A 26,937-nucleotide genomic window follows, 5' to 3' on the forward strand; every position below is an offset into this window, starting at 1 on the left:
CTTTAATTCTAAATAATTGGGCTCGTGCATATCCATATTAATAGGAAAAAAATGAAATAGATACGGCTCAGAGCTCTCCTAAAGAGTGTCTCTTTTTATCAGTTGTGCCGTCCCAGGCCAGGAGAACTTGATGTTCCTTTAAGACTAATGAACGCTCTATTAATAGAACAGCGTTATCTGTCTTCTCCAGGGATAAAACCCGAAGAAACTCCTGTAGAAGTGTGTAGGAGTTCCACACGGAAGAAATGTTAAGTGTGTGGTTATCAAGCTAAAGATTCCATGTTCTGTTCTCTAGTATTTACCATACTTAATAGAATTTATTTCATTATGTGGAAATACTTCACTCTCTAATAAGTTCACCAAGTATGCATTCAGATGTTTGACTTCTTAGAAGAACACTTAGCATTTTTCTCTTAACATTTATATAATAGCTCCTTTCTAGTGTAAATAAGATGTTGAAGAGCTTTAGAATAAAATGTTTTTTACAATTTTCTTTTTTAGATTACTTAAATAGGTGTTTTATGACAGTCTCAAATTCAGCTACCCCTGCCTTACTAATCTCCCCAGATGGAACACTGGAATTGCCTTAATAAGTAAATTTACAGCCCTTGCACTGAAGCACAAGAACAGATAATTTTATTTTGCTAACCTGTTCCTGGTAGAGAAATAACAATGATTCCCAATAGACTTTAAGGAAAACTAGTAAAACAGCAAAAGCATTTTAAACAGCAAGGCATTCCTGGGGGTGGCAGGGGAGGGAGTAGCAGAAAGGATGACTTTTTCGAGAAACGTAGATAATGGTGAACTAATTATCTGATATAATACAGAGAGATATTTTCTTCTGTAAAATGCAGGAAATTAAGATAACGGTCAGTGTACTTAACTGTATGCTGCTAATTTTATGAGAACGATTTCATTTCTGCACTTTCTAGCAATGTGCACAGAATAAAAAAGAGCTCTTTTCCCCTGGAGTGAAGTAGATGGTAGTGTCCTTGACAGTAAGGGTGGCGTATCATTAAGATTTGTATTCGTTACTATGTTCAGCAGTCACAAAATAAAGATTGTTAGGACAAAACTGTTCATCTCCTAAACGGAGTAGAATTCACTCTGTAATTATTTCATTCTTTGTTGGCCGTTGTACAATTGTGCTTTTACAGCACACCCCTAAAATTTTTTTTGAAATGTCTTTAGGTTGTTGTTAAGCTTGATCCACATTAACGTCAATTTTTCAATTACAGTAAAGTTAATGTTTTCCTTTCTCTCCGTATGGCTTTCTCTTTAATCTTTACAAATGTTTATGAACTCTTTTAGAGAACTTGTACACAACCTATCCTGGTATATCTAAAACATGCTTTTGGGTAATGTTCTAGGTGTCGCTCTGGAAACATTGGCCTTTCTGACAGTGGAAAGGTCTCTTCCGTAATGGTCGAGAAGCATCATGACAGAGTGGGCGAAGCATGGGTTTGGGAGTCGGGCAAAACTGGGTGAAAAAAAATCCAGTTCCACTGGTTATTTTCTTTGTCGCCTCAGAGGGATCGCATGGCATTCTAATTCCTAACTTCTTCATCTGAAAAACGGGGCATGATGCCATCTTGGGGCAAAGGTGTTCCGCGGGATGAGAAGACGTAGGTAACTGCAAAGTAGGTATTCGGTATAGTTTGGTAATAAATAATCTTTCAACTTCTTCACTGAAACAGGAATGAAACTGTACATAAGAGATTCTAAATATTTTACATTTTTTCTCTAGGAATACGGGGTGCTTTGCATTCAGGAATACAGAAAAAATAGCAAAGTGGAGTCAAGTACACATAACAGCTTCATGGGCTTGAAGGATCATCTGGGGCATGACCTAGGCCACCTTTATGTGGAGAGCACTGACCCACATTTAAGTACATCTGTACCTTGGTCAATGGTGGAAAAGCCAACAATGGATAAGGTTAATTCCGGGAAGGAAGAGAAAGAGGTGTCTGAAGAGAATGTGAGCTCTGGTGACTCTGAAGAAAGCACAAATTCCGATAACGAGTCAGACCAGTTGAGAAGCATTTCAGCAGAGCCATGCTTATTAACCAAGACTCACAGACAACTGTGTAGGTCTCCCTGCTTAGAGCCTCACATACTCAAACGCAGTGACATTTTGCAAGACTTTAAACCTGAGGAGTCCCAGACTACCTCCAAGGAAGTGAAGAAACCCCCCGATGTGGTGCGAGAATACCAAACGAAACTAGAGTTTGCACTGAAGTTAGGCTATTCTGAAGAACAGGTTCAGCTTGTGCTCAATAAACTCGGTACCGATGCTTTAATCAATGACATCTTGGGAGAGCTCGTCAAGCTTGGAAACAAAAGTGAGGCCGAACAGACGGTTAGTACGGTCAACAGTCTAACGCGGGAAGCGCCTTCCCTGGAGTCTCAGCGGTCGGACTCTCCGATGCAAGAGCTCGTGGCGGATGACGGGGAGAACCTGAGACCCGTAGTCATCGATGGCAGCAATGTGGCCATGAGGTAAGTGCCAAAGTCTTCACTGGGTACTACTGAACCATCTTTGAGAGGTGTTCCTAGTGTCGTGACCAATTTCTCTTCTAATAGTCACTGAAGTCAAGGTTATTCTGCATCCCCACATTAGCTTATGTATTTTTTGAAAAATGTTTAATGTTTTTATTTATTTTTGAGAGAGAGACAGAGAGAGCAGGGGAGGGGCAGAGAGTGGGGGACACAGAATCCAAAGCAGGCTCCAGGCTCTGAGCTGTCAGCACAGAGACTGACGTGGGGCTTGAACTTGTGAACCAGGAGATCACGACCTAGGCTAAGGTCGGCCGCTCAAGCGGCTGAGCCACCCAGGTTCCCCTAGCTTACATATTTGGAATTGCATCTCTTTCACTTTTCTTCCTCCCAGCTGCCAGGGGGCTCTGCCAGTTCTCCTCCCGTTCATCCTTAGATACAGACCCTCTTTCCCCAGATACATGTCTTTTTGTTCCTCATCCGGCTAAATTACTATGGCGTAGAAATCCATGCATATTCCTGGTTGAGTGTTGGCCACTAGTTTTAAACGAAGAACTTGACTGTGATAATATTCAACAATTTTGGAATCTAGTCAGGTAAACAGTCTATTTCTAGGTGAAGTCAAATAATCCTAGGGGAAAACACCAATTCCTTTAGAAAACTGTTTATATTGATTTGGGAACAAATCAAAGTTAGAGTTTCAAATTTTTTTGTTTCACTTAAGAAATGTAAATTCAAAAATAATTCCTTACAAGCTGGGGATAAAAAAGCCAAAGCGAAACTTCTAATGAAATTCTTTCTATGAATTTTAAGAACTCAAAATTTTAAGTGCATCTAAATTCAATTAGTATGAAGTAAATAACCCCCAATGTTCAGAACACTATGAGGCTTATAAAGATGTGTAAAGGCATTGATTCTTTCACAGAGCTTAGTATTTCACACATGGTTTCTTAAAAAGTGATCTGAGGATACCACAGAATCGTCGCAGAACTTATTAGAAATGCACATACTAGAGCAGTGCTGTTCATTGGAAATGCACTGTGAGGCATGTGCATCATTTAAAATTTTCTGGTACCTACATTAAACAGTTAAACAGGTAAAATTAACATGGATGGTATATTTTATCTAGGCTTATAGACCCCAAATATCCTTTCAACATGTCATTGATAACGTTATTAATTAGGTGTTTCGCCTTACTCGTTTGATACTAAGTCGTAAAGTCGGCTATCTTACACTCACAGCACGTCGCCGTTCAGACGAGCCTTACTTCAAGTCCTCAAGGGCCACCTGGAGCTGGTGGCCACCGTACTGGGCTATGTAACTCTAGAGACCTGCCAGCTCTCCACGCGGACTGCCCAAGTCCAGACCCAGGTGCAACTCACACATCTCCTTGTGTAACGAGTATGCCAGCTACCAAGAATGTGTGCTGACATTTGAGAAGCACTGTTTTTAGCGGGTGAGGGTGAGGACTTACACACAGGGTATGAGAAGGACCAATTTGTAAGCCTCAAGGTAACCTTCTCAGGTAGGACCAACATTATCTTTCTTTCAGTTATAAGCCAATGAGACTTGCAGGATTTGAATTGCTCCTCCCAGGTAAAGCATAATTCAAACCCATGTATACCTGACTTCGAAGTCTGTACTCTTTTTATCGGATAATGAGAGATAAAAACAAGTTGAAAAGGTTCAAGTCAGACCTTCTAAGGCCTTGAGTGCCAAGCTAGGGGCTTAGGGTCTCCAGGGGAGAGCCTAACAAAGGAAGGTTCTGGAGGGTCACCTGTAACTATAGCCAGATATGACAATCACCAGGGCAAGTCTTGGGCTCTACGCTTGGAGAATCTGAATGAACGGGGCTGTGGTAGAGCCCACATCATCATATATTTTTGAAGGGTGAAGGTATTTCGGATGTAGAGCCAGTGTCAAAAATCACTTAGCATGAAATGTGCATATTTACAGATCAGGAAGCAGAGGAAAGTGATAGTTCAGGGAAAGAGTGGTGTGAAAAGCACAAATGTTAGAAAAAAGCAAAATGCTAGAAAAACCAAGGATGTACAAATGCAGTCAAACTCGAAGAAGAGCAGGCTTTAAGGAGAGAGATTAGAGGACACGACAGCCAGGAAGTCACTGTCTTCAGGAATGCCACGTGGCATTAAAGATTGAAGCCCGCTTACAGGGATGCCAAGAAAAGAAGCAATGGGGGTGTCTGGCTGGCTCAGTCAGTACAGCACGTGACTCTTGGTCTCAGGGTTGTGACTCCAAGCCCAACAGTGGGCATAGAGCCTACTTGGAAAAAGAAAAAGGAAAGAAAGCAAGCAATGAAGAACTACAGCTAGATCAGTATTGTAGAAAGTTGACAGAGGAAGGGGAAAAACAGGATGAAGGACTGTTGGGGCAGGATTTTGTTTCGTTTTCAGTTTAAGAGTGAACCTAGATAAGGAGGGGGTGGGAAAGAGAGTCTCCACAGGAGACGAAGACAGTAAGACTAGGACGGTCTGGCTTCAGACCGAACCAACTGCCAATTCTGACGGAGGAAACAAGAAAGGCACAAGTGGAGTATTTGGCGTTAGAGGGGAACGCACTTTTAGAGAGGTGCAAAGGGCATGAGATTTATAAAACCTGGAGCCCGCAGAAATGAATTTCTGAGATGGGTGTCCTTTAGATAAATGATGTCACAGTTGGGTCAGCCTCACATCAACTCATATGACCCAAACCGGCTCCCAATGGAAATGAAAGGTATTTGGATGATGGAAAATTTACGTAAGACTCTAAACTTTACTTCTCCCACATGGTGCAAATTATCCACAGGAAAACTGATTCAAAAATAGATGGCATAATGAAGGCATTTGAACAATCTATTCTTACATAATTATGAAAACAAACGTCTACCCCCACACCCTTTTGGCAACCCCCTGTATCGCTTGCTGTAAAGACGGGACAGTACGGATTCTGTTCTCCTCTCCGTCATATATTTTAATCTGACACTTAAACGAAAGTGCTTCAGGCATTTCAGGACAGAACAGGTTGACAGGAAATTTTTATTATAGCAGAATTATACTGTCAGTCACAATAAAATGTTGTACCACGTCCATAACTTTGAAAGTGCCAGAACTCATGAAAATTCATAGTAAACTTTCATATTCTGCCATTTATAAGATCTACATAAAGTAAAAAAAGTCATTTAAAAATACATATCTACTTCAGATTCATAATCTTATTTTAACAGAAATGTAGATAGATTTCATCCATGTCATGTCTCATAAAATATAACATGGTTTTACTTTTCAGATTAATTTCCCACTCATGATAAGTTAAGCAAACCTATTATATAATAAACTCAGACACAAAATAAGTAAATACAAGCATGAGTTAAGAATAGAGTACTATTTTATTTTCTTTCTGATCTCTCAGGCAGAATGATTCCATATATAAGATGAGTATATTTTAGTTTCATTTAAATGCTAGCTATAGAAGTGATAGAAAATGATTAGATAGAAGTTAAAGGTAGAAAAGCCAGGGCATTTTTATTGAAATTGCCAAAGGAGACTTTTAAAAAAATAGTTCTTGGGGCGCCTGGGTGGGTGGCTCAGTCGGTTGAGCGTCCGACTTAGCTCAGGTCATGATCTCACGGTTGGGGGGTTCGAGCCCCGCGTCGGGCTCTGTGTTGACAGCTCAGAGCCTGGAGCCTGCTTCGGAATCTGTGTCTCCCTCTTTCTCTGCCCCTCCCCCGCTCGCATTCTGTCTCTCTCTCGCTCTGTCTCTCAATAATAAATAAAAATTTAAAAATTTGTTTAAATTAGTTCTTTACATACCACTTTTGTGATTCTGAATTGTTAAAACTTTCCAGCCCCACTTTTCAGAACTGAAAAAGGGGGAAGTCTTACGGGCTTGTTATTAGACTTAAAGGTAATTAATACCAAGTGCCTGGGATGTAATAGGTGTTCAGTAATTACGCTTACTGCATTAGCTCTAGCTTCTAGATTTCAATCCAGAATATAGTAACTCATGTAATGAATACTTTGTTATCCCAGGGTTTTATTTAAGGGTTTAATAAGCATAGCAATTTAGCAGTCCATTTTGTTCCTATGATTTATAGGAATATTTTAATTTTTGCCTTAATTTTATATCGGTGGTTTTCTGTGATGATTTCTACAGTTTCATAAAGGAGCCTTGGATCTTAGATCTGGGTGCCTTCAAAGTTGCACAGAGACAAGCCGCATAACCAAGATAGACCCCAGAGGTCCCAGGGTTGCAGGGGTCCTACTGTGTTGCCTTGGAGGGAGCATGCTTCTACTTCCCGTTGACCAACATGCTTTATTTTCCTTTATGTTTATTTATTTTGAGAGAGAGAGAGCGAGAGCACACGTGTGCATGAGCAGGGGAGGGGCAGAGAGAGTGGGAGAGAGTCCCAAGCAGGCTCTATGCTATCAGTGTGAAACCCAGCTCGGGGCTCAAATTCATGAACCGTGAGATCATGACCTGAGCCGAAATCAAGACACTGAACCAACTGAGCCACCCAGGCGCCCCTGATTAATATGCTTTTTAAAATGCGCCACATGGATAAAAGTTCTGGGTAAGTCTGTTGAATAAACAATTCACCAAAAATTGGCAGTTACCCAGAACTTACTGTAGCATAATTTGTGATACTATTTCACTGCTAAGTATGGAGGACGTCAGTGTGTTAAAATAGAAAGGTGAGCTAAGTTTAGAGAAAGCCCTAAACTTTCGCATATAAAATAGTAAGAATTCAAAACCTGTTGGGTTTCTGAAATATGAAACAGAATGAAAGTTATACTGAGTGGAGCTGGAGTAACAAATCCTGACAAAAAGTGCGGTTGGTTTTAATTCCTTAAAAAAAGAAAATCCCTCTTTAGTAATTTAGCAAATTGGTCATTCAGTCAATAGGCCTCTTTCGTTAATGGGACAGATACTTGATAATGTAGATATTCCATGAAATGTATGCCTCAGAAATAAAGCATGATTATTATTTATCATATTTCTGAAATTAAATTCTTAGGATACTGTGATTTTCATTTCCTCCAAGTAGCTTTACAACTTTTCAAACCCTATGATTCCGTTAAACTGAAGGTAGTTCATCAGTGGAGTTGAATTCGTCTCAGCCCACATGTATCCAGTAGTTTAAGTTTTTTTTTTTTACATTTAGTTATTTTTGAGAAACAGACAAAGCGTGAGCGGGGGAGGGGCAGAGAGACAAGGAGACACAGAATCTGAAGCGCAAGTTCCACGCTTTGAGCAAGCGTTCAGCACAGAGCCCGACGCAAGGCTTGAACCCACGAACTGTGAGATCATGACCTGAGCCGAAGTCGGATGCTCAACCGACTGAGCCATGCAGGCGCCCCTGTGTCCAGTAGTTTAAATTCATGTTTTTCCTTAAAGAAATCCAGTGCTCTTTTCTTTTACGTGTGGCTTAAGTTACCAGGTGACTTGTCCTGTCATTAACGAAGTACAGTTCTGAGAGCTGTCATGGATGGGAGTATGATAACTTCGGGTCAGTGCACTTTGATGACTGAGATTCCTTGATTTCCTTTTTCTTTTTAAAAATTTTTTTTTATTTCCTTTTTCTTGAAGTATAATTCACAGACCATGTTATATTAGTTTCAGGTGTACAACATACCGACTTGACAATTCTGTACGTTGCTCAGCATTCACCAGGATAAGTGTAGTCACTGTGCACCGTTATTACAGTAATATTGACTGTATTCCCTATGGTGTATTTTTCATTTCCATGACTTATTTATTTTATGTCTGTAAGTTTGTACCTCTGAATCCCCCTTATCTGTTTCACCCGTCCACCACCAACTTCCCCAGTGGCAACCACCAGTTTGTTCTCTGTATTTAAGTGTGTTTTTTTTCTTTTGTTTAGTCGTTTGTTTTGTTCTTAGATTCCACATATAAGGGAAACCATAGGGTATTTGTCTTTCTCAGAGTAACTTATGTCACTTAGCCTAATACTCTCTAAGTCCATCCCTGTTGTCACAAATGGCAAGATCTCACTCTTTATGACTAAGTGATATGCTTGTGCATGTGCATGTGCGTGTACGTGTGTGTGTGTGTGTGTGTGTAACTATATCTTCTTTATCCATTTAACTATAGACGAACACTGAGATGGCTTCCTTATCTTGGCTATTGTACATAATGCTGCCATAAACATAGGGGTGCATGTTTCTTTTTGAATTAGTGTTTTCCCTTTCTTTGGGTAAATACCCAGTAGTGCAATTACTGCATCGTGTAGTGTTTCTATTTTTAATTTATTGAGGAACCTCTCTTTTCCTCGGTGGGTGCATCAGTTTGCATTCCCACCAACAGTGCACAAGGGTTCCCTTTTCTCAACATCCTTGCTAGTTGGTTTTTTTGGTGTTGAATTGTATGAATTCGTGAGATATTTTGGATATTAACCCTTATCAGACATATCATTTACAAATATCTTCTCCCATTCAATAGGTTGCCTTTCATTTTGTTCGTTTCTTTTGTGCCAAAACTTACTTGGATGTACTTGCAATAGCTTATTTTTGCTTTTGTTTCCCTTGCCTAAGAAGACGTATCTAGAAAAATGTTTCTACAGCTGACGTCAAAAAACTTACTGCCTTTGTTTTCTTCTAGGAGTTTTATGGTTTCAGGTCTTAAATTTAGGTCCTTAATCCATTTTGAGTTTATTTTTTGTGTAAAGAAATATTTACTTTGGAAATATTTTATTTAGAAGTACGAATTTTGGAGTAAGAAAGTGGTCCAATTTCCTTCTTTTGCATGTAGCCATCCAGTTTTCCCAGCACCATTTATTGAATGGACTGTCTTTTCTCCATTGTATATTCTCTCCTTTGTTATAAATTAACTGACCATGTAGATGTAGGTTTGTTTCTGGGATCTCTAGCCTATTAAATTGATCTGTTTATGGGCCAGTATTATACTGTTTTGATTCATAGAGCCTTGCAGTATATCTTGAAATCTGGGCTTGTGATATTTCCAGCTGTTCTTCTTTCTCAAGATTGCTTTGGCTACTCAGATTCTTTGGTGGTTCTTTACGAATTTTAGTATTATTCTACTTTTGTGAAAAATGCTACTGGTGTTTGATAGGCCTTGCATGGAATCTATGGATTGCTTTGGATAGAATGGACATGTTAGCAATATTCTTCAAATCCATGAACTTGGTGTAGCTTTCCATTTGAGTCATCCTTAATTTTTTTTTTTTTTTTTTAATCAACCTCTTCTAGTTTTGTGAGCATAGGTCTTTCACCTTCTTGGTGAAATTTGTTCCAAGGCATTTTACTCTTTTTGGTGCAGTTGTACATGGAATAGTTTTCTTAAATTCTCTTTCTTCCCCTTTGTTTTTAGTGCATAGAAATGCAACATATTTCTGTGTATTAATTTTGTATCCTGCAACATTACTAAAATTAGCAGTTCTAGTAGTTTTTGGTGCAGTCTTTAGGATTTTCTATGTAGAGTACTAAGTCATCTGCAAAAAGTGATAGTGTTATTTCTTCCTTACCAGTTTGAATGCCTTTTATTTCTTGTATTTGTCTGATTACTGTGTCTAGAACTTTCAGTACTATGTTAAATAAAAGTTGATGAGAGTGGACATCACTCTCTTCTTCCTGATTTTAAAGGAAAAGATTTCAGTTTTTCACCATTGAATATGATGTTAGCTTTGGGTTTGTCATATGCAGCCTTTACTATGTTGAGGTATGTTCCCTCTGTACCCACTTTGTTGAGAATTTTTATCATGAATGGATATTGTATTTTATCAAATTGCTTTTTCTGCATTTATTGAGAATATCGTGATTTTTATTCTTCCTCTTGTTGATATGATATATCATGCTGATTGATTGCAAATATTGGACCACATTGGCATCCCTGGAATAAACCCCACTTGATTAGGATGAATGATTTTTTTAATGTATTTGTTAATTCGGTTTGATTATGTTTTGTTGACAATTTTTACATCTGTGTTCGCGAGAGGTATTGGCTTATAGTTTTCTTATTTTGTAGAGTCTTTGTCTAGTTTTGGTATCGGGGTAATGCTGGCTTCATAGAACAAATTTGGAAGTTTACCTTCCCTTCTATTTTTTTGGAATAGTTGAAAAGAGTAAGTATTGACTCTTCTTTAATGTTTAGTAAAACTCACCTGTGAAACTATCTGATCCTAGACATTTGTTTGTTGGGAGTTTTTTGATTACTGATTCAATTTCATTAATAGTAATCAGTCTGTTCATTGTTTCTTTTCCTTCCTGATTCAGTCTTGGAAGATTGTATGTTTCCAGGAATTTATCCATTTTTCTTGGTTATCCAGTTTGTCGGTGTGTAATATTTTATGATATTTTTTTATAAACCTTTCTATTTCTGTGGTGTTCATTGTTACTTCTTTTCATTTCTTATTTTATTTATTTATGTCCTCTTTTTTTCTTTTCTTTTTTTTTTTTTATATATGAAATTTATTGACAAATTGGTTTCCATTCAACACCCAGTGCTCATCCCAAAAGGTGCCCTACTCAATACCCATCACCCACCCTCCCCTCCCTCCCACCCCCCATCAACCCTCAGTTTGTTCTCAGTTTTTAACAGTCTCTTATGCTTTGGCTCTCTCCCACTCTAACGTCCTTTTTTTTTTTTTTTTTTTTTCCTTCCCCTCCCCCATGGGTTCCTGTTAAGTTTCTCAGGATCCACATAAGAGTGAAACCATATGGTATCTGTCTTTCTCTGTATGGCTTATTTCACTTAGCATCACACTCTCCAGTTCCATCCACGTTGCTACAAAAGGCCATATTTCATTTTTTCTCATTGCCACGTAGTATTCCATTGTGTATATAAACCACAATTTCTTTATCCATTCATCAGTTGATGGACATTTAGGCTCTTTCCATAATTTGGCTATTTGTTGAGAGTGCTGCTATGAACATTGGGGTACAAGTGCCCCTATGCATCAGTACTCCTGTATCCCTTGGGTAAATTCCTAGCAGTGCTATTGCTGGGTCATAGGGTAGGTCTATTTTTAATTTTCTGAGGAACCTCCACACTGCTTTCCAGAGCGGCTGCACCAATTTGCATTCCCACCAACAGTGCAAGAGGGTTCCCGTTTCTCCACATCCTCTCCGGCATCTATAGTCTCCTGATTTGTTCATTTTGGCCACTCTGACTGGCGTGAGGTGATACCTGAGTGTGGTTTTGATTTGTATTTCCCTGATAAGGAGCGACGCTGAACATCTTTTCATGTGCCTGTTGGCCATCTGGATGTCTTCTTTAGAGAAGTGTCTATTCATGTTTTCTGCCCATTTCTTCACTGGGTTATTTGTTTTTCGGGTGTGGAGTTTGGTGAGCTCTTTATAGATTTTAGATACTAGCCCTTTGTCCGATATGTCATTTGCAAATATCTTTTCCCATTCCGTTGGTTGCCTTTTAGTTTTGTTGGTTGTTTCCTTTGCTGTGCAGAAGCTTTTTATCTTCATAAGGTCCCAGTAATTCACTTTTGCTTTTAATTCCCTTGCCTTTGGGGATGTGTCGAGGAAGAGATTGCTACGGCTGAGGTCAGAGAGGTCTTTTCCTGCTTTCTCCTCTAAGGTTTTGATGGTTTCCTGTCTCACATTTAGGTCCTTTATCCATTTTGAGTTTATTTTTGTAAATGGTGTGAGAAAGTGGTCTAGTTTCAACCTTCTGCATGTTGCTGTCCAGTTCTCCCAGCACCATTTGTTAAAGAGGCTGTCTTTTTTCCATTGGATGTTCTTTCCTGCTTTGTCAAAGATGAGTTGGCCATACGTTTGTGGGTCTAGTTCTGGGGTTTCTATTCTATTCCATTGGTCTGTGTGTCTGTTTTTGTGCCAATACCATGCTGTCTTGATGATGACAGCTTTGTAGTAGAGGCTAAAGTCTGGGATTGTGATGCCTCCTGCTTTGGTCTTCTTCTTCAAAATTCCTTTGGCTATTCGGGGCCTTTTGTGGTTCTATATGAATTTTAGGATTGCTTGTTCTAGTTTCGAGAAGAATGCTGGTGCAATTTTGATTGGGATTGCATTGAATGTGTAGATAGCTTTGGGTAGTATTGACATTTTGACAATATTTATTTTTCCAATCCATGAGCAGGGAATGTCTTTCCATTTCTTTAAATCTTCTTCAATTACCTTCATAAGCTTTCTATAGTTTTCAGCATACAGATCCTTTACATCTTTGGTTAGATTTATTCCTAGGTATTTTATGCTTCTTGGTGCAATTGTGAATGGGATCAGTTTCTTTATTTGTCTTTCTGTTGCTTCATTGTTAGTGTATAAGAATGCAACTGATTTCTGTACATTGATTTTGTATCCTGCAACTTTGCTGAATTCATGTATCAGTTCTAGCAGACTTTTGGTGGAGTCTATCGGATTTTCCATGTATAATATCATGTCATCTGCAAAAAGCGAAAGCTTGACTTCATCTTTGCCAATTTTGATGCCTTTGATTTCCTTTTGTTGTCTGATTGCTGATGCTAGAACTTCCAGCACTATGTTAAACAACAACGGTGAGAGTGGGCATCCCTGTCGTGTTCCTGATCTCAGGGAAAAAGCTCTCAGTTTTCCCCGTTGAGGATGATGTTAGCTGTGGGCTTTTCATAAATGGCTTTTATGATCTTTAAGTATGTTCCTTCTATCCCGACTTTCTCAAGGGTTTTTATTAAGAAAGGGTGCTGGATTTTGTAAAAGGCCTTTTCTGCATCGATTGACAGGATCATATGGTTCTTCTCTTTTTTTTTGTTAATGTGATGTATCACGTTGATTGATTTGCGAATGTTGAACCAGCCCTGCATCCCAGGAATGAATCCCACTTGATCATGGTGAATAATTCTTTTTATATGCTGTTGAATTCGATTTGCTAGTATCTTATTGAGAATTTTGGCATCCATATTCATCAGGGATATTGGCCTGTAGTTCTCTTTTTTTACTGGGTCTCTGTCTGGTTTAGGAATCAAAGTAATACTGGCTTCATAGAATGAGTCTGGAAGTTTTCCTTCCCTTTCTATTTCTTGGAATAGCTTGAGAAGGATAGGTATTATCTCTGCTTTAAACGTCTGGTAGAACTCCCCTGGGAAGCCATCTGGTCCTGGACTCTTATTTGTTGGGAGATTTTTGATAACCGATTCAATTTCTTCGCTGGTTATGGGTCTGTTCAAGCTTTCTATTTCCTCCTGATTGAGTTTTGGAAGAGTGTGGGTGTTCAGGAATTTGTCCATTTCTTCCAGGTTGTCCAATTTGTTGGCATATAATTTTTCATAGTATTCCCTGATAATTGTTTGTATCTCTGAGGGATTGGTTGTAATAATTCCATTTTCATTCATGATTTTATCTATTTGGGTCATCTCCCTTTTCTTTTTGAGAAGCCTGGCTAGAGGTTTGTCAATTTTGTTTATTTTTTCAAAAAACCAACTCTTGGTTTCGTTGATCTGCTCTACAGTTTTTTTAGATTCTATATTGTTTATTTCTGCTCTGATCTTTATTATTTCTCTTCTTCTGCTGGGTTTGGGGTGTCTTTGCTGTTCTGCTTCTAGTTCCTTTAGGTGTGCTGTTAGATTTTGTATTTGGGATTTTTCTTGTTTCTTGAGATAGGCCTGGATTGCAATGTATTTTCCTCTCAGGACTGCCTTCGCTGCGTCCCAAAGCGTTTGGATTGTTGTATTTTCATTTTCGTTTGTTTCCATATATTTTTTGATTTCTTCTCTAATTGCCTGGTTGACCCACTCATTCGTTAGTAGGGTGTTCTTTAACCTCCATGCTTTTGGAGGTTTTCCAGACTTTTTCCTGTGGTTGATTTCAAGCTTCATAGCATTGTGGTCTGAAAGTATGCATGGTATAATTTCAATTCTTGTAAACTTATGAAGGGCTGTTTTGTGACCCAGTATATGATCTATCTTGGAGAATGTTCCATGTGCACTCGAGAAGAAAGTATATTCTGTTGCTTTGGGATGCAGAGTTCTAAATATATCTGTCAAGTCCATCTGATCTAGTGTCTCATTCAGGGCCCTTGTTTCTTTATTGACCGTGTGTCTAGATGATCTATCCATTTCTGTAAGTGGGGTGTTAAAGTCCCCAGCAATTACCACATTCTTATCAATAAGGTTGCTTCTGTTTATGAGTAATTGTTTTATATATTTGGGGGCTCCGGTATTCGGCGCATAGACATTTATAATTGTTAGCTCTTCCTGATGGATAGACCCTGTAACTATTATATAATGTCCTTCTTCATCTCTTGTTACAGCCTTTAATTTAAAGTCTAGTTTGTCTGATATAAGTATGGCTACTCCAGCTTTCTTTTGGCTTCCAGTAGCATGATAAATAGTTCTCCATCCCCTCACTCTGAATCTAAAGGTGTCCTCAGGTCTAAAATGAGTCTCTTGTAGACAGCAAATAGATGGGTCTTGTTTTTTTATCCATTCTGATACCCTATGTCTTTTGGTTGGCGCATTTAATCCATTTACATTCAGTGTTATTATAGAAAGATACGGGTTTAGAGTCATTGTGATGTCTGTATGTTTTATGCTTGTAGTGATGTCTCTGGTACTTTGTCTCACAGGGTCCCCCTTAGGATCTCTTGTAGGGCTGGTTTAGTGGTGACAAATTCCTTCAGTTTTTGTTTGTTTGGGAAGACCTTTATCTCTCCTTCTATTCTAAATGACAGACTTGCTGGATAAAGGATTCTCGGCTGCATATTTTTGCTGTCTAGCACCCTGAAAATCTCGTGCCAATTCTTTCTGGCCTGCCAAGTTTCAAAAGAGAGATCAGTCACGAGTCTTATAGGTCTCCCTTTATATGTGAGGGCACGTTTACCCCTTGCTGCTTTCAGAATTTTCTCTTTATCCTTGTATTTTGCCAGTTTCACTATGATATGTCGTGCAGAAGATCGATTCAAGTTACGTCTGAAGGGAGTTCTCTGTGCCTCTTGGATTTCAATGCCTTTTTCCTTCCCCAGTTCAGGGAAGTTCTCAGCTATTATTTCTTCAAGTACCCCTTCAGCACCTTTCCCTCTCTCTTCCTCCTCTGGGATACCAATTATGCGTATATTATTTCTTTTTAGTGTATCACTTAGTTCTCTAATTTTCCCCTCATACTCCTGGATTTTTTTATCTCTCTTTTTCTCAGCTTCCTCTTTTTCCATAACTTTATCTTCTAGTTCACCTATTCTCTCCTCTGCCTCTTCCATCCGAGCCGTGGTGGTTTGCATTTTGTTTTGCATTTCCTTTAAAGCGTTTTTCAGCTCCTCGTGACTGTTCCTTAGTCCCTTGATCTCTGTAGCAAGAGATTCTCTGCTGTCCTGTATGCTGTTTTCCAGCCCAGCGATTAATTTTATGACTATTATTCTAAATTCACTTTCTGTTATATTATTTAAATCCTTTTTGATCAGCTCATTAGCTGTTGTTATTTCCTGGAGATTCTTCTGAGGGGAATTCTTCCGCTTGGTCATTTTGGATAGTCCCTGGAGTGGTGAGGACCTGCAGGGCACTTCCCCTGTGCTGTGGTGTATAACTGGAGTTGGTGGGCGGGGCCGCAGTCAGTCCTGATGTCTGCCCCCAGCCTACCGCTGGGGTCACAGTCAGACTGGTGTGTGCCTTCTCTTCCCCTCTCCTAGGGGCGGGATTCAATGTGGGGTGGCGTGGCCCGTCTGGGCTACTTGCACACTGCCAGGCTTGTGATGCTGGGGATCTGGCGTATTAGCTGGGGTGGGAAGGCAAGGTGCACGGCGGCAGGGGGGGCAGGCTTAGCTCGCTTCTCCTTAGGTGATCCGCTTCAGGAGGGGCCCTGTGGCAGCCGGAGGGAGTCAGATCCGCTGCCGGAGGTTTGGCTCCGCAGAAGCACAGAGTTGGGTGTTTGCGCGGAGCGAGCAATTTCCCTGGCCGGAACCGGTTCCCTTTGGGATTTTGGCTGGGGGATGGGCGGGGGAGATGGCGCTGGCGAGCGCCTTTGTTCCCCGCCAAACTGAGCTCTGTCGTCCGGGGGCTCCGCAGCTCACCCTCCCTTTGTCCTCCGGCCTTCCCGCTTTCCGAGCAGAGCTGTTAACTTATGACCTCCCAGACGCTAAGTCGCGCTTGCTGTCGGAACACAGTCCGTCAGGCCCCTCCGCTTTTGCCAGCCGGACTCGGGGGCTCTGCTTGGCCGGCGAGCCGCCCCTCCGCCCCGGCTCCCTCCCGCCAGTCCGTGGAGCGCGCACCGCCTCGCCGCCCTTCCTACCCTCTTCCGTGGGCCTCTCGTCGGCACTTGGGTCCGGTGACTCCGTTCTGCTAATCCTCTGGCGGTTTTCTGGGTTATTTAGGCAGGTGTAGGTGGAATCTAAGTGATCAGCAGGACGCGCGGTGAGCCCAGCGTCCTCCTACGCCGCCATCTTCCCAGAATCTGTCCTCTTTTTTTCTTGATCAGTGTCCCTAAAGATTTATCAGTTTTGTTTATCTTGTCAAAGAACTATCTCTTAGTTCCATTGATTTTTCTCTTGTTTTTTTGGTCTCTATTTCATTTATATCTGCTATAATCTTTCTTCTTCCTTTTCTTCTTCTAGCTGTGGGTTTTATTCTTCTTTTTCTAGTTTTTTAGGTGTAAAGTTAGGTTATTTGATATTTTTCTTGTTTCTTGATAGAGGCCTGTACCATTACAAACTTGCCTCTTACAACTGCTGTTGCTGTGTCCCAAAGATTTTGGACCATTTGTCTTCATTTTTATTTGTTTCCATATATTTTTTAATTTCCTCTTTGATATTTCAGTTGACCCATTCATTGTTTAGTAGCACGTTTTTTAGTCTCCATGCATTCTTGTTCTTTCCAGATTTTTTCTATAATGGATTTCTAGTTTTATGCAGTTGTGGTCAAAAAAGATGCTTGATATGATTTCAGTCTCAGATTTATTGAAACTTGCTTTGTGGCCTATCATGGTATCTGTTCTGGACAGTGTTACATGTACACTTTTAAAAATTGTGTATTCTGCTCTTTTGGGAGGAAATGTTTTCTGTCTGTTAGGTCCATCTGGTCTGATGTGTCATTCAAAGTCACTACTTCCTTGTTGATTTTCTGTCTGGGTAATTTGTCCATTCATGTAAGTGGAGTGTTAAAGTCTGTTATTAGTGTGTTACTGTCATTTTCTCCGTTTATGTCTGTTAATATTTGCTTTATGTATTTAGGTTCTCCTATGTTGAGAACATAGATATTTATAATTGTTATATCCTCTTATTGGGTTGATCCCTTTATCATCATGTAGTGTCCTTTGTCTCTAGCTATAGTCTTTGTTTTAAAGTCTTACTGTGTCTGATGGAAGTATTGCTACCCCTGCTTTTTTGGGGGCTCCCATTTGCATGGTATGTTTTTCTACCCCTTCACTTTCAGTTTGTATGTGTCTCTAGGTCTAAAATGAGTCTCTTATAGGCGGCTTAGAGAATGGTCTTGTTTATCATTCAGTCACCCTATGTCTTTTGATTGGAGCATTTGGTCCATTTATATTTAAAGTAATTATTGACAGCTGTGTACTTATTGCCATTTTCGTTGTTGTTTTCTGGGTGTTCGGTTTTTTTGTTTTTTGATTGTTTGTTTGTTTTAGTTCTTCTCTGTTCTTTTTCTCTCTTCCCTTGTGGTTTGATAGCTTTCTTTAGTGTGCTTAGATTCCTTTCTCTTTATTATTTGCATATCTCTTATACATTTTTGATTTGTGGTTATCATTGGGTTGATATATAACATCTTATGTGTATAACAGACCATGTAAGTTGATGGTTACTTCAGTTGGAACATATTCTAAAAGCACTAAATTTTTATTCCCCCCCACCATGTTTTATATATAGATTTCATATTTTCCAACTTTTTTTGTATATCCCTTGACTAATTTATGTGGATATAAGTGATTTTACTGTACTTTATATTTGCTTTTACCGGTGAAGTTTCCTTCCATAATTTTCTTCTAGTTATGGCCTTTTCTTTTCACTTTTAAAGGATTCCCTCTAATATTTCCTGTAAGGCTGGTTCAGTGGTAATGGTCTTTAATTTTTGTTCATCTGGGAAACTATTTCTCTTCTTACTCTGGATGATCTTGCTGGGTAGAGTATTCATGGTTGTGGCGGTTTTTTTCTTTCTTTCAGCACTTTGAAACATACCATGCCACTCCTGCCGAATTTTATCCAAAACTTTATCTCGCCTGTAAAGTTTCTGCCCCCAAATCAGCAGACGACAGCCATAAGGGATTTCCCTTGTACGTAGCTATTTTCTTTCTTCTTGCTGCTTTTTAAATTCCTCTTTAACACTACTTTTTGCCATTTTAATTATTATGGGTCTTGGTAAGGACCTTCTTGGGGGCCGTTTCTGCTTCCTGACCTGGATATCTGTTTCCTTCCCCAGATTAGGGAAGTTTTCAGCTGTTATTTCTTCTTATAAGCTTTCTGCCTTCTGCTCTCTCTCTTCTCCTTCTGGGACTCCTCTAATGTGAATGATATTACTCTTGATGATGTTGTTGAATTCCCTTAACCTACTCTCATTTTTTATTATTTATTTATTTATTATTATTTTTTTTTTTTTTTTTGCTATTCAGCTTGGTTGCTGTCCATTACCCTGTCTTTCAGATCACTGATCTGTTCTTCAGTGTCCTCACATCTGCTATTTATTTTCTGTAGTGTGTGTTTTTCTTAGTTCTGTTATTGAATTCTTCAGTTCTGACAGGTTCCTGTTTCATATTTTCTATCTCTATTTCTATCCCTATCTCTATTTCTATAAGTTCTCACAGATCATCCACTCTTTTCTCAAGTTAGTGAGTACCATTACTTTGAATTCTTTCTTAGGCATATTGCTTATCTCCATTTCATTTCGCTCTTTTACTGTCTTGTTACTTGTCTTGTTCTTTAGCAGATATTTCTCTGTCTCCTCATTCTGTCGGACTCCGTATTTGTTTTCCTGTGTTAGGTAGGTTCTCTGGGTCTTCTCGTCTTGCAGTGGTCTCGTGTAGAAGAGGTTCTGTGTCTTGTGTTCCCCGTGTGGACTGCATGTTCCTTGCTGTCGTGGCTCATCTGGATTGCTTTTGACCCAGCAAGTGGCATTGACCCGCTTCGTCTAGTTTGGGCATACTGGGCGGGTTTGGTCCCCATACTGTTGAGAGGCCTGAGGCCACTGCCGTGGTTGCTTGGTGGGCAAGCCAGCGGTCAGACTCGGTATCTGCAGTTAGCTTCTCTGCCACAGCCACAGGGCGTGCTCCCCGTGTGTCAGAGGGGCTCTTGTTGGTGAGCGGAGCTGGCGGTCAGACAAGGCGCGTGCCGTTGGCCTCTCTGCCACATCTACAGGTGCACTGAAGAGCAGGGCTTACCCCCCTATGCCGCCAGCTAAGAGGCTGGCCTGCTGGAGCTGTGGGCGCACCGGCGTGTGGGGTTACCTCCCTCCCGGGGACAGGAGTCACTTTGCAGTGGTGCCGGGCCCTCTGGGATTGCCTGCAGGGTGTGGTGGGACACAAGCTGCTTTGGAGGCCTGCCCGCCAGGTGGGTGGATGAGACGGTGCAGGTCCGCAAGGGATGCCGGGGCAGGGTTTGTGGTGGTAGCGAGGTGGGTGTAGAGTGGCTAGGGCTGGCTCCTGCAAGCCTCTGGCCGTCTGGACTGGGCATCAGAGATGGCACCTGTCACACGTTGGCCCCCGGAGAAATCCACAGTTCTCTCCCCCTCCATCACACGTTCTCAGATTAGCCAATAAATCTCTTACGTGTATACCATAAGCACTTTTCAAACTGCTGCTACCGTGCTGTGCCTGGGGGGGGGGGGTGGTGATTTTGCTCCTCTGGCTGTTGATGGGCGGGGACTCGCTTTCCTCTTGCCCTCTGGCTCTACTGGCATTAAGCCCACTGATGTTTGTGGTTCCCCGAGTTGAGCCCTGCTGATTTTTAAAGCCTGAAGTTACGCCCCACTGGTTTTCAAAGCCAGATGTGGGTGGCCTCATCTTCCCAGGACAGGTCCCCTGGGGCCATGGGCACCTGGCATGGGGCCACGCCGTCGTCTTCTCCCCGCTTACGATTCCCTCCCACTTGTGGGTGTTCCCACCAGAGGTTAGGTTCCCAGCCGGGGCTCCACCCCTCCCACCCTTTTCAATGTAGCCCCCTTCTTATGACTACTTGTAAAAGGTCTGTTCTGCCAGTCTGGGGGTCATTTTCAGAATTAGTTATATGGGTGTAGCCGTTGGTGTATCCATGGGACAAGGTGAGCTCGGGGTCCTCCGAACCGTCTTCCCGACCCTCAGAGGGAGAGAGAGAGAGAGGAGAGGGAGAGGGACAGCGAGCGAGAGAGGGGAGAGAGATTCCCGCCCCCCCCCCACTCTCGCTCTCCCCACCCCCCCAGTCCTTGAGTTCTTCAGCAGGCTTCCGTGACCTGGTCACCTGATGACTTCGTTAAAATTAACTATATCTCCACATTTTGCTTTAGTTTCTATCCATGATGTGAGTAGTGAACAACAGGAAAAAAACCAGAGCGTCATCAGCCCCCCACATGATGATGTAGTACAGATTCTCCTGTTGAATGGAATGAAAACGAGGCATACCAGCCTTTTCTTTCTGATACGAACGAATTATTGAAAATCCTCCCTGTCCCTTCCCCCGCATCATGGCAAGTCCTCTCTCTTGGTCAGGGAACCAGGATTTCTGGGTTTAGATCAAATCTCCTGACTGGTAGGTAGCCTTTATTGGTGTATTTTTGTGCAGAGTATTAAGATAAATAGTTTCTTTGCTGCTAATCTCAGGTAGACCACTTTTGGCCAGTAGGGTCCATGCTTGTATTGCCTCACTGATAATGATAAGGAGCCACCAAAAAAAAATTACATAAGGGAAGAGTGGTATATGAAATTTGCCTTGAACAAGTTCACTCTGTAGAGAAGTTTAGAGAAGGATTTCAGCACTGAGACTGCAGAGAAGGGGACAGAATTATATTTGAAAATATATGCAAAGGTTAAATTATGGACAACTGGAAAAAAGGATGAACTAAGAATATTCATTGCTCTCGTACACTAATCAAAGGGCAGAGATTGGAGACGTTAACCATTTCTGCCTCCACCCCCAAATAAGGCTTGTGATCGGAACCGGCTGGTGTTAGTTAACAGGGATGTAGACAAGCTCTCCAGGTGAAACACTGAAGTCGTTTCCTTAAAGAGTGAACGGAAATCAGATACAGATTTTAGAGTCGGAGTGTGAGCAGAGAATATGTGTAAGTTGTGATAACTTTTCTTTACATCAAGACTAATGGGGTAAACCCAGATATTTATAACCTACAAGCAGAGTTTAGTATTCTTGATACATGTGATTTAGCTTCTGATCTTTTCAAACCACAAAGGCTTTCACGTATCTAATCTGGTTTGTGAGGTTTTGTGAACTTGAGAACTGGTTTCAGTTGTCAGTTTGAATACTGAAGGTCATTTTACCCAGGCTCTAAAATTTGCCTCCACTTATCTGGTGGAGTCCTTGTCCTTGGGCCTGTTTGCCATTGAAGTACATCCCCCGATTAATAAAGTAAAATCCTCCTGGACGCCTAGTGCAGGTGTTCGGTTTGCACTAACAGAGAGACTGCGAAATGCCAGAGTTCATTTGTATTTGGTTTTGGTTCTCAACACAAATCAAAATTCTGTGCAATGGACCCGTGTGGCTTTGAGCACTTGTAAGGTACCTAGTCCAAATTGAGATATTCTGTAAATGTACAATACATACCACATTTTGGAAAAGTATGCGAAATTTATTAACTTCTGTGTTGGTTGTGTTAAAATGATCATTTTTGATAAGTCGAGTTAAATGTTGCTAAAATTGTCTCAGCCGCCTTCTCCTTTTAAAATGTGCTATATCATGCCTTTTAAAATGATGTATATGGCTCACATTGTATCTCTACTAAATAGCCTCTCAGCGGAATGCTTTTTATGCCCCAGCTTAATTGGGGCTTACCTTTAATTAAAGGACAGCTTAATTTCCCCCTAAGTGAGTATCCTGGGTATTACTTACAGGCTAGCTGGCCGTGTCCCATTTCTCTTACTGTTGTAAAGAACATCCTTAGAGACTACAAAAAGAATCGAAGAATCATGACTAGTTTTCTGTTTTTAATTCTATCACTGTGGAATACGACAGAGACAAGTACTAGTTATATTCCACTGCATCTCTTTATAATCTTAAATCCACAGATGTGGTGGTCATCAGTCATGAGTTTTAATAGGCCAGTGGTCCATAAACTTTCCTGTTATCTGAGATGTGTTTAAACCGTAACCTAGCAATCAGCAACCTTAGTAATCCTATTACCTGTGAATGAAGTTAATTAAAGATCACCTAAGCAGTGTTCCCAATGATAAGACATGGGAAATGTTACCCAATTATATGAAAAAGGAAAAAGTGATTAGGGTCTATGTTCCCTACTTTTGCTGAAATTGAAGACCTCTTTACATGTACTTAATAGATACGTTCTCTTCAGCACTTGGATCGAGATTAACTAGGTGTGCTTCCTGTTACTAATTTTGGCTTCAAATAATGGACCTCATAAAGTCAACACAGTCTTTCTCCTTCCCTTTTTCCTTACACTTCTCCTTTCTCAAAACTCTGTTGGCCCCCCTGCCGTTAAATCTGTAACCAAGTGGAGGGTAATGATAAACTGTTTTACATTTCATATATTTCATCGTAATTTGGGCGTTGAATATTTTCCTTATTCCATCAGTGATTTTTCAGACTTGCATTTTCTTAAAAGCAGTATAACCCTGCAAATCTTGCTGGAAGCCCATTTTCTTTTTCTTTTTCTTTTTTTTTTTAATTTTTTTTTTTAACGTTTATTTATTTTTGAGACAGACAGAGATAGAGCATGAACGGGGGAGGGTCAGAGAGAGAGGGAGACGCAGAATCGGAAACAGGCTCCAGGCTCTGAGCAGTCAGCACAGAGCCCGATGCGGGGCTCGAACTCACGGACCGCAAGATCGTGACCTGAGCCGAAGTCGGACGCTCAACTGACTGAGCCACCCAGGCGCCCCAGGAAGCCCATTTTCAAAACCAACAAAATCGGAGTTCCGTTTGAATTGAGTGGTATAGGCAGAGCTTTGTTCCCCACTTAAAAATCCTCTCCCCTGCTGCCTCGAAGGGTCTCTGAGCCACAGTGTGGAAGTTGGGCATTCAGTCTGGTGAAAACCGATCAAGTACTCTCTAACAAGGGAGAGATGGTTAGAGATTACTAACAGTCTCTAACAATGTAGTTTCCGGTGGTACGTGCAGTATCCTCAAGACCAGGTTTAGCTTCCGAGTGATCTTGGCCTGTCGGAGAAAAGATGAGAGATCATAAACTTGAGCAGCTGTACGAGTGCCAGAATTGGCATCGGTCAGTCAGTCGTATGAACCTTCAGGATAGAAGAAAATTTTGGATTCCTGTGAGGCGGCACCTGGAATTAATTAGACATTCTCATACAACATAAAATTTAGACTCCAGAGTGATAGAAAGCACAACTTTCTCTTCTTTCCACATTCAAGGTTCTATCCAGCTGCACTCTTTCCTGCCTGCTTAAGGAACATAGGATAGACGTGAGACATTCTTTTCCATAATCAGAAAACGATGAAAAAAATATGTTAGTGAAGAAGGTCTTAAAGCCATTTTTTAAAGAGTTCTTTAAAATTAAAATCTGTTTTCATAGGGGCGCCTGGGTGGCTCAGTCGGTTGAGCGCCGACTTCGGCTCAGGTCACGATCTCGCGGTCCGTGGGTTCGAGCCCCGCGTCGGGCTCTGTGCTGACAGCTCAGAGCCCGGAGCCTGTTTCAGATTCTGTGTCTCCCTCTCTCTGACCCTCCTCCGTTCATGCTCTATCTCTCTCTGTCTCAAAAATAAATAAACGTTAAAAAAAAAATTAAAAAAAAAAAAATCTGTTTTCATATGTCCAGTATGGCCTATGTATGATCAGGGCCTAAAAATTGAGAAAAAAAAAATCAAGTAGTCAAATATTTGAAGAGTCCCTGACTATATTAATAATTTAGTGCTCGATATTTTTATTAGTTTTATCATATTACGATTATTCTGTCATTAACGTCCTGTGCACCCTGACTTCTTGCCACATAACTAAGTCTAAACTCCAAGGACTTAGTACAAAAGATTCAAATATGGTTTTCTAGTTTAAAGGGATGCCTTTGGCTCTTACATATTTCACTGTAGGCACTTGACTGACAAACCCTGCTAACTTGTATCCTTGCAGGTAGCTTGATATAATGACCCATTAAAGCCGTAGGAGTTTTATAATCCTCCCTGGACCTAACAGTGGAGGGGAGCGCATACTTCTAGGTCATATATTATACTTAAATAAAAAATGATATACAGAAGGTTATAAAAAAAGGCAAGTGTCCTTTTTTCAGTCCTCTGATTGATGAGCTTGATTACTTTTTGGTTTCTTTTGAAAACTCAGTGTGGTGATCTCTGTACATCAAATACATTTCCCTCAAAATCACAATTTACTGTTACTGGAGAGATTATTTTATGAGTTGCATTTTCATTCCAAAGTAAGTGTTTTCCATTTTCTACAAATTAGGACTACAGGGGCACGAGAGAGTAGAGGCACTGGTTTGTCGCCACCAGTGAGGTGACGAGGGCTCTCTATGCGCCTGGCGCCCTCCTGGGTGCCTGACGGACGCCGCCTTGTTCGTCTCCCACCCGCAGGGTACACAGGTTGACCTCCGTTTTAAACATTAGAAAATTGAGGTTCAGGGTGACTCACCGCGGTCACACAGAAAAGTGGTAAAGATACCTGATCACCTGTCTCATCCCAAAGGTCGGTCATTTTCACCATATTGGCCCACTCCCTGAGAGCCATCCCTGTTGAGCAGTCCTGGTATTATAACTGCTGTTGTTTCTCTTACAATAATTAGCTATGCTACTTTATTACTAGTACGACCTTCTAGGTATTATTTTTATAATTAGATCAGTTATGGAAAGACTTGTTTAAGCAGGAAGAGCTTTCCTTTGATCCTGTAAGTCCTGTGCTTGCTACATCAATACCAAAACAAGAGAATAAAAATCACTTATTTTTTTTTATTGAAATATAGTTGCCATATGCTGTATTTGTTTCGGGTGTACAACATAGTGACCCCCCACAATTCTATACATTAGAAAAGGCTCCCCACACTCAGTGTACTTATCATCTGTCACCATACAAAGTTATTGAGATATTATCAACTCTATTGCCTGTGGTGTACTTTTTTCCCTGTGACTTATTTTATAGCTGGAAGTGTGTCTGTCTCGGTCCCCTTCACCTCTTTTGCCTTTTCCCGTAAATCTCTTCCCTCCGGTGATGGCCAGTGTGTTCTTTGCGCACAAAGAACGTGTCTGTCTGACTTATTTCACTTAGCATAATACCTTCTAGGTCCATCCGTGTTTTCATGAATGGCAAGGTCTTATACGTTTTAAGGCTGAGGAATGTTCCATTGTATTATCTACCCCACATCTTCTTTATCCATTCTTCTGATGGACATTTAGGTTGCTTCCCTATTGTAAATAGTGCTGCAATAAACACAGGGGTTCATGTATCTTTTCGCATTGGTGTTTTCTTTTTCTTTGAGTAAATACCCAGGAGTGGAATCAGTAGACTGTATAGTACTTCTTTTGTAATTTTTTGAGGAACGTCTATACTGTTACCCATAGTGGCCAGATTATGGCAATTTATAATTCCACCAACAGTGCTCGAGGGTTCATTGTTCTCTGCTTCCTCACTAACACTTGTTCTTTCTTGCATTTTTGATACTAACATTTTTGAAACTAGCCATTGTGACCGGCTTGCGGTAATCCCTGATTGTGGTTTTGATTTCCCTGAGGGTTAGTGATGTGTTCAGCATCTTTTCATGTATCTCTTGGCCATCTTTATGTCTTATTTGGAAAAATGTCTGCTTAGCTCCTCTGCCAATTTTTTTAATTGGATTATTTGTAGAGTTTTTGTTTTTGAGTTGTACAAGTTCTTTATATATTTTAGATAGATATAAGATATATTCTTGTACACATAACTTCTCCCATTAGGTAGGTTGCCTTTTTATTTTGTTGATGGTTTCTTTCTCTTTGAAAAGGATTTTTTTTAATGTTTATTTTTGAGAGAGAGAGAGAGAGCACGAGTGGGAGAGAGACAGAGAGCAAGAGAGACAGAGAATCCGAAGCAGGATCCAGGCTCTGAGTTGTCAGCACAGAGCCCGACATGGGGCTCGAACCCACAAGCTGCGAGATCATGACCTGAGCCAAAATCAGATGCTTAACCAACTGACTCACCCAGGCACCCCTTGCAAAAGGTTTTTAGTTTGATGTAGTCCCAGCTGTTTGTTTTGGGTTTGTTTCCCGTGCCTTGGAGACAAATCCAGAAAAATATTGCTGAGGCCGATATCCAAGAGATTACTGCCTATGTTTTCTTCTAGTAGTTTTATGATTTGGGGATTTAAATTTAGGTCTTTAATCCATTTTGAATTTTTTTTGTGTACGGTGTTAGAAAGTGGTCCAGTTTTCCCA

At 40.7% G+C, this 26,937-nt stretch overlaps 1 protein-coding gene across 2 annotated transcripts in view; it reads left to right on the forward strand.

Annotated features, from left to right (window-relative positions):
• ZC3H12C (zinc finger CCCH-type containing 12C) overlaps positions 1 to 26,937 on the forward strand; it is a 92,951-nt gene that overhangs the window by 35,695 nt on the left and 30,319 nt on the right. For both annotated transcript variants that reach the window (XM_030331865.1, XM_030331863.1), the window contains exon 2: positions 1,748 to 2,499. In XM_030331865.1, the coding sequence (XP_030187725.1) occupies positions 1,820 to 2,499 (680 nt within the window). In that variant the 5' untranslated portion in view covers positions 1,748 to 1,819. The remainder of the gene's footprint in view (positions 1 to 1,747; positions 2,500 to 26,937) is intronic.

Source organism: Lynx canadensis, chromosome D1, assembly GCF_007474595.2.
Source record: "Lynx canadensis isolate LIC74 chromosome D1, mLynCan4.pri.v2, whole genome shotgun sequence".
Lineage (NCBI taxonomy): Eukaryota > Metazoa > Chordata > Mammalia > Carnivora > Felidae > Lynx > Lynx canadensis.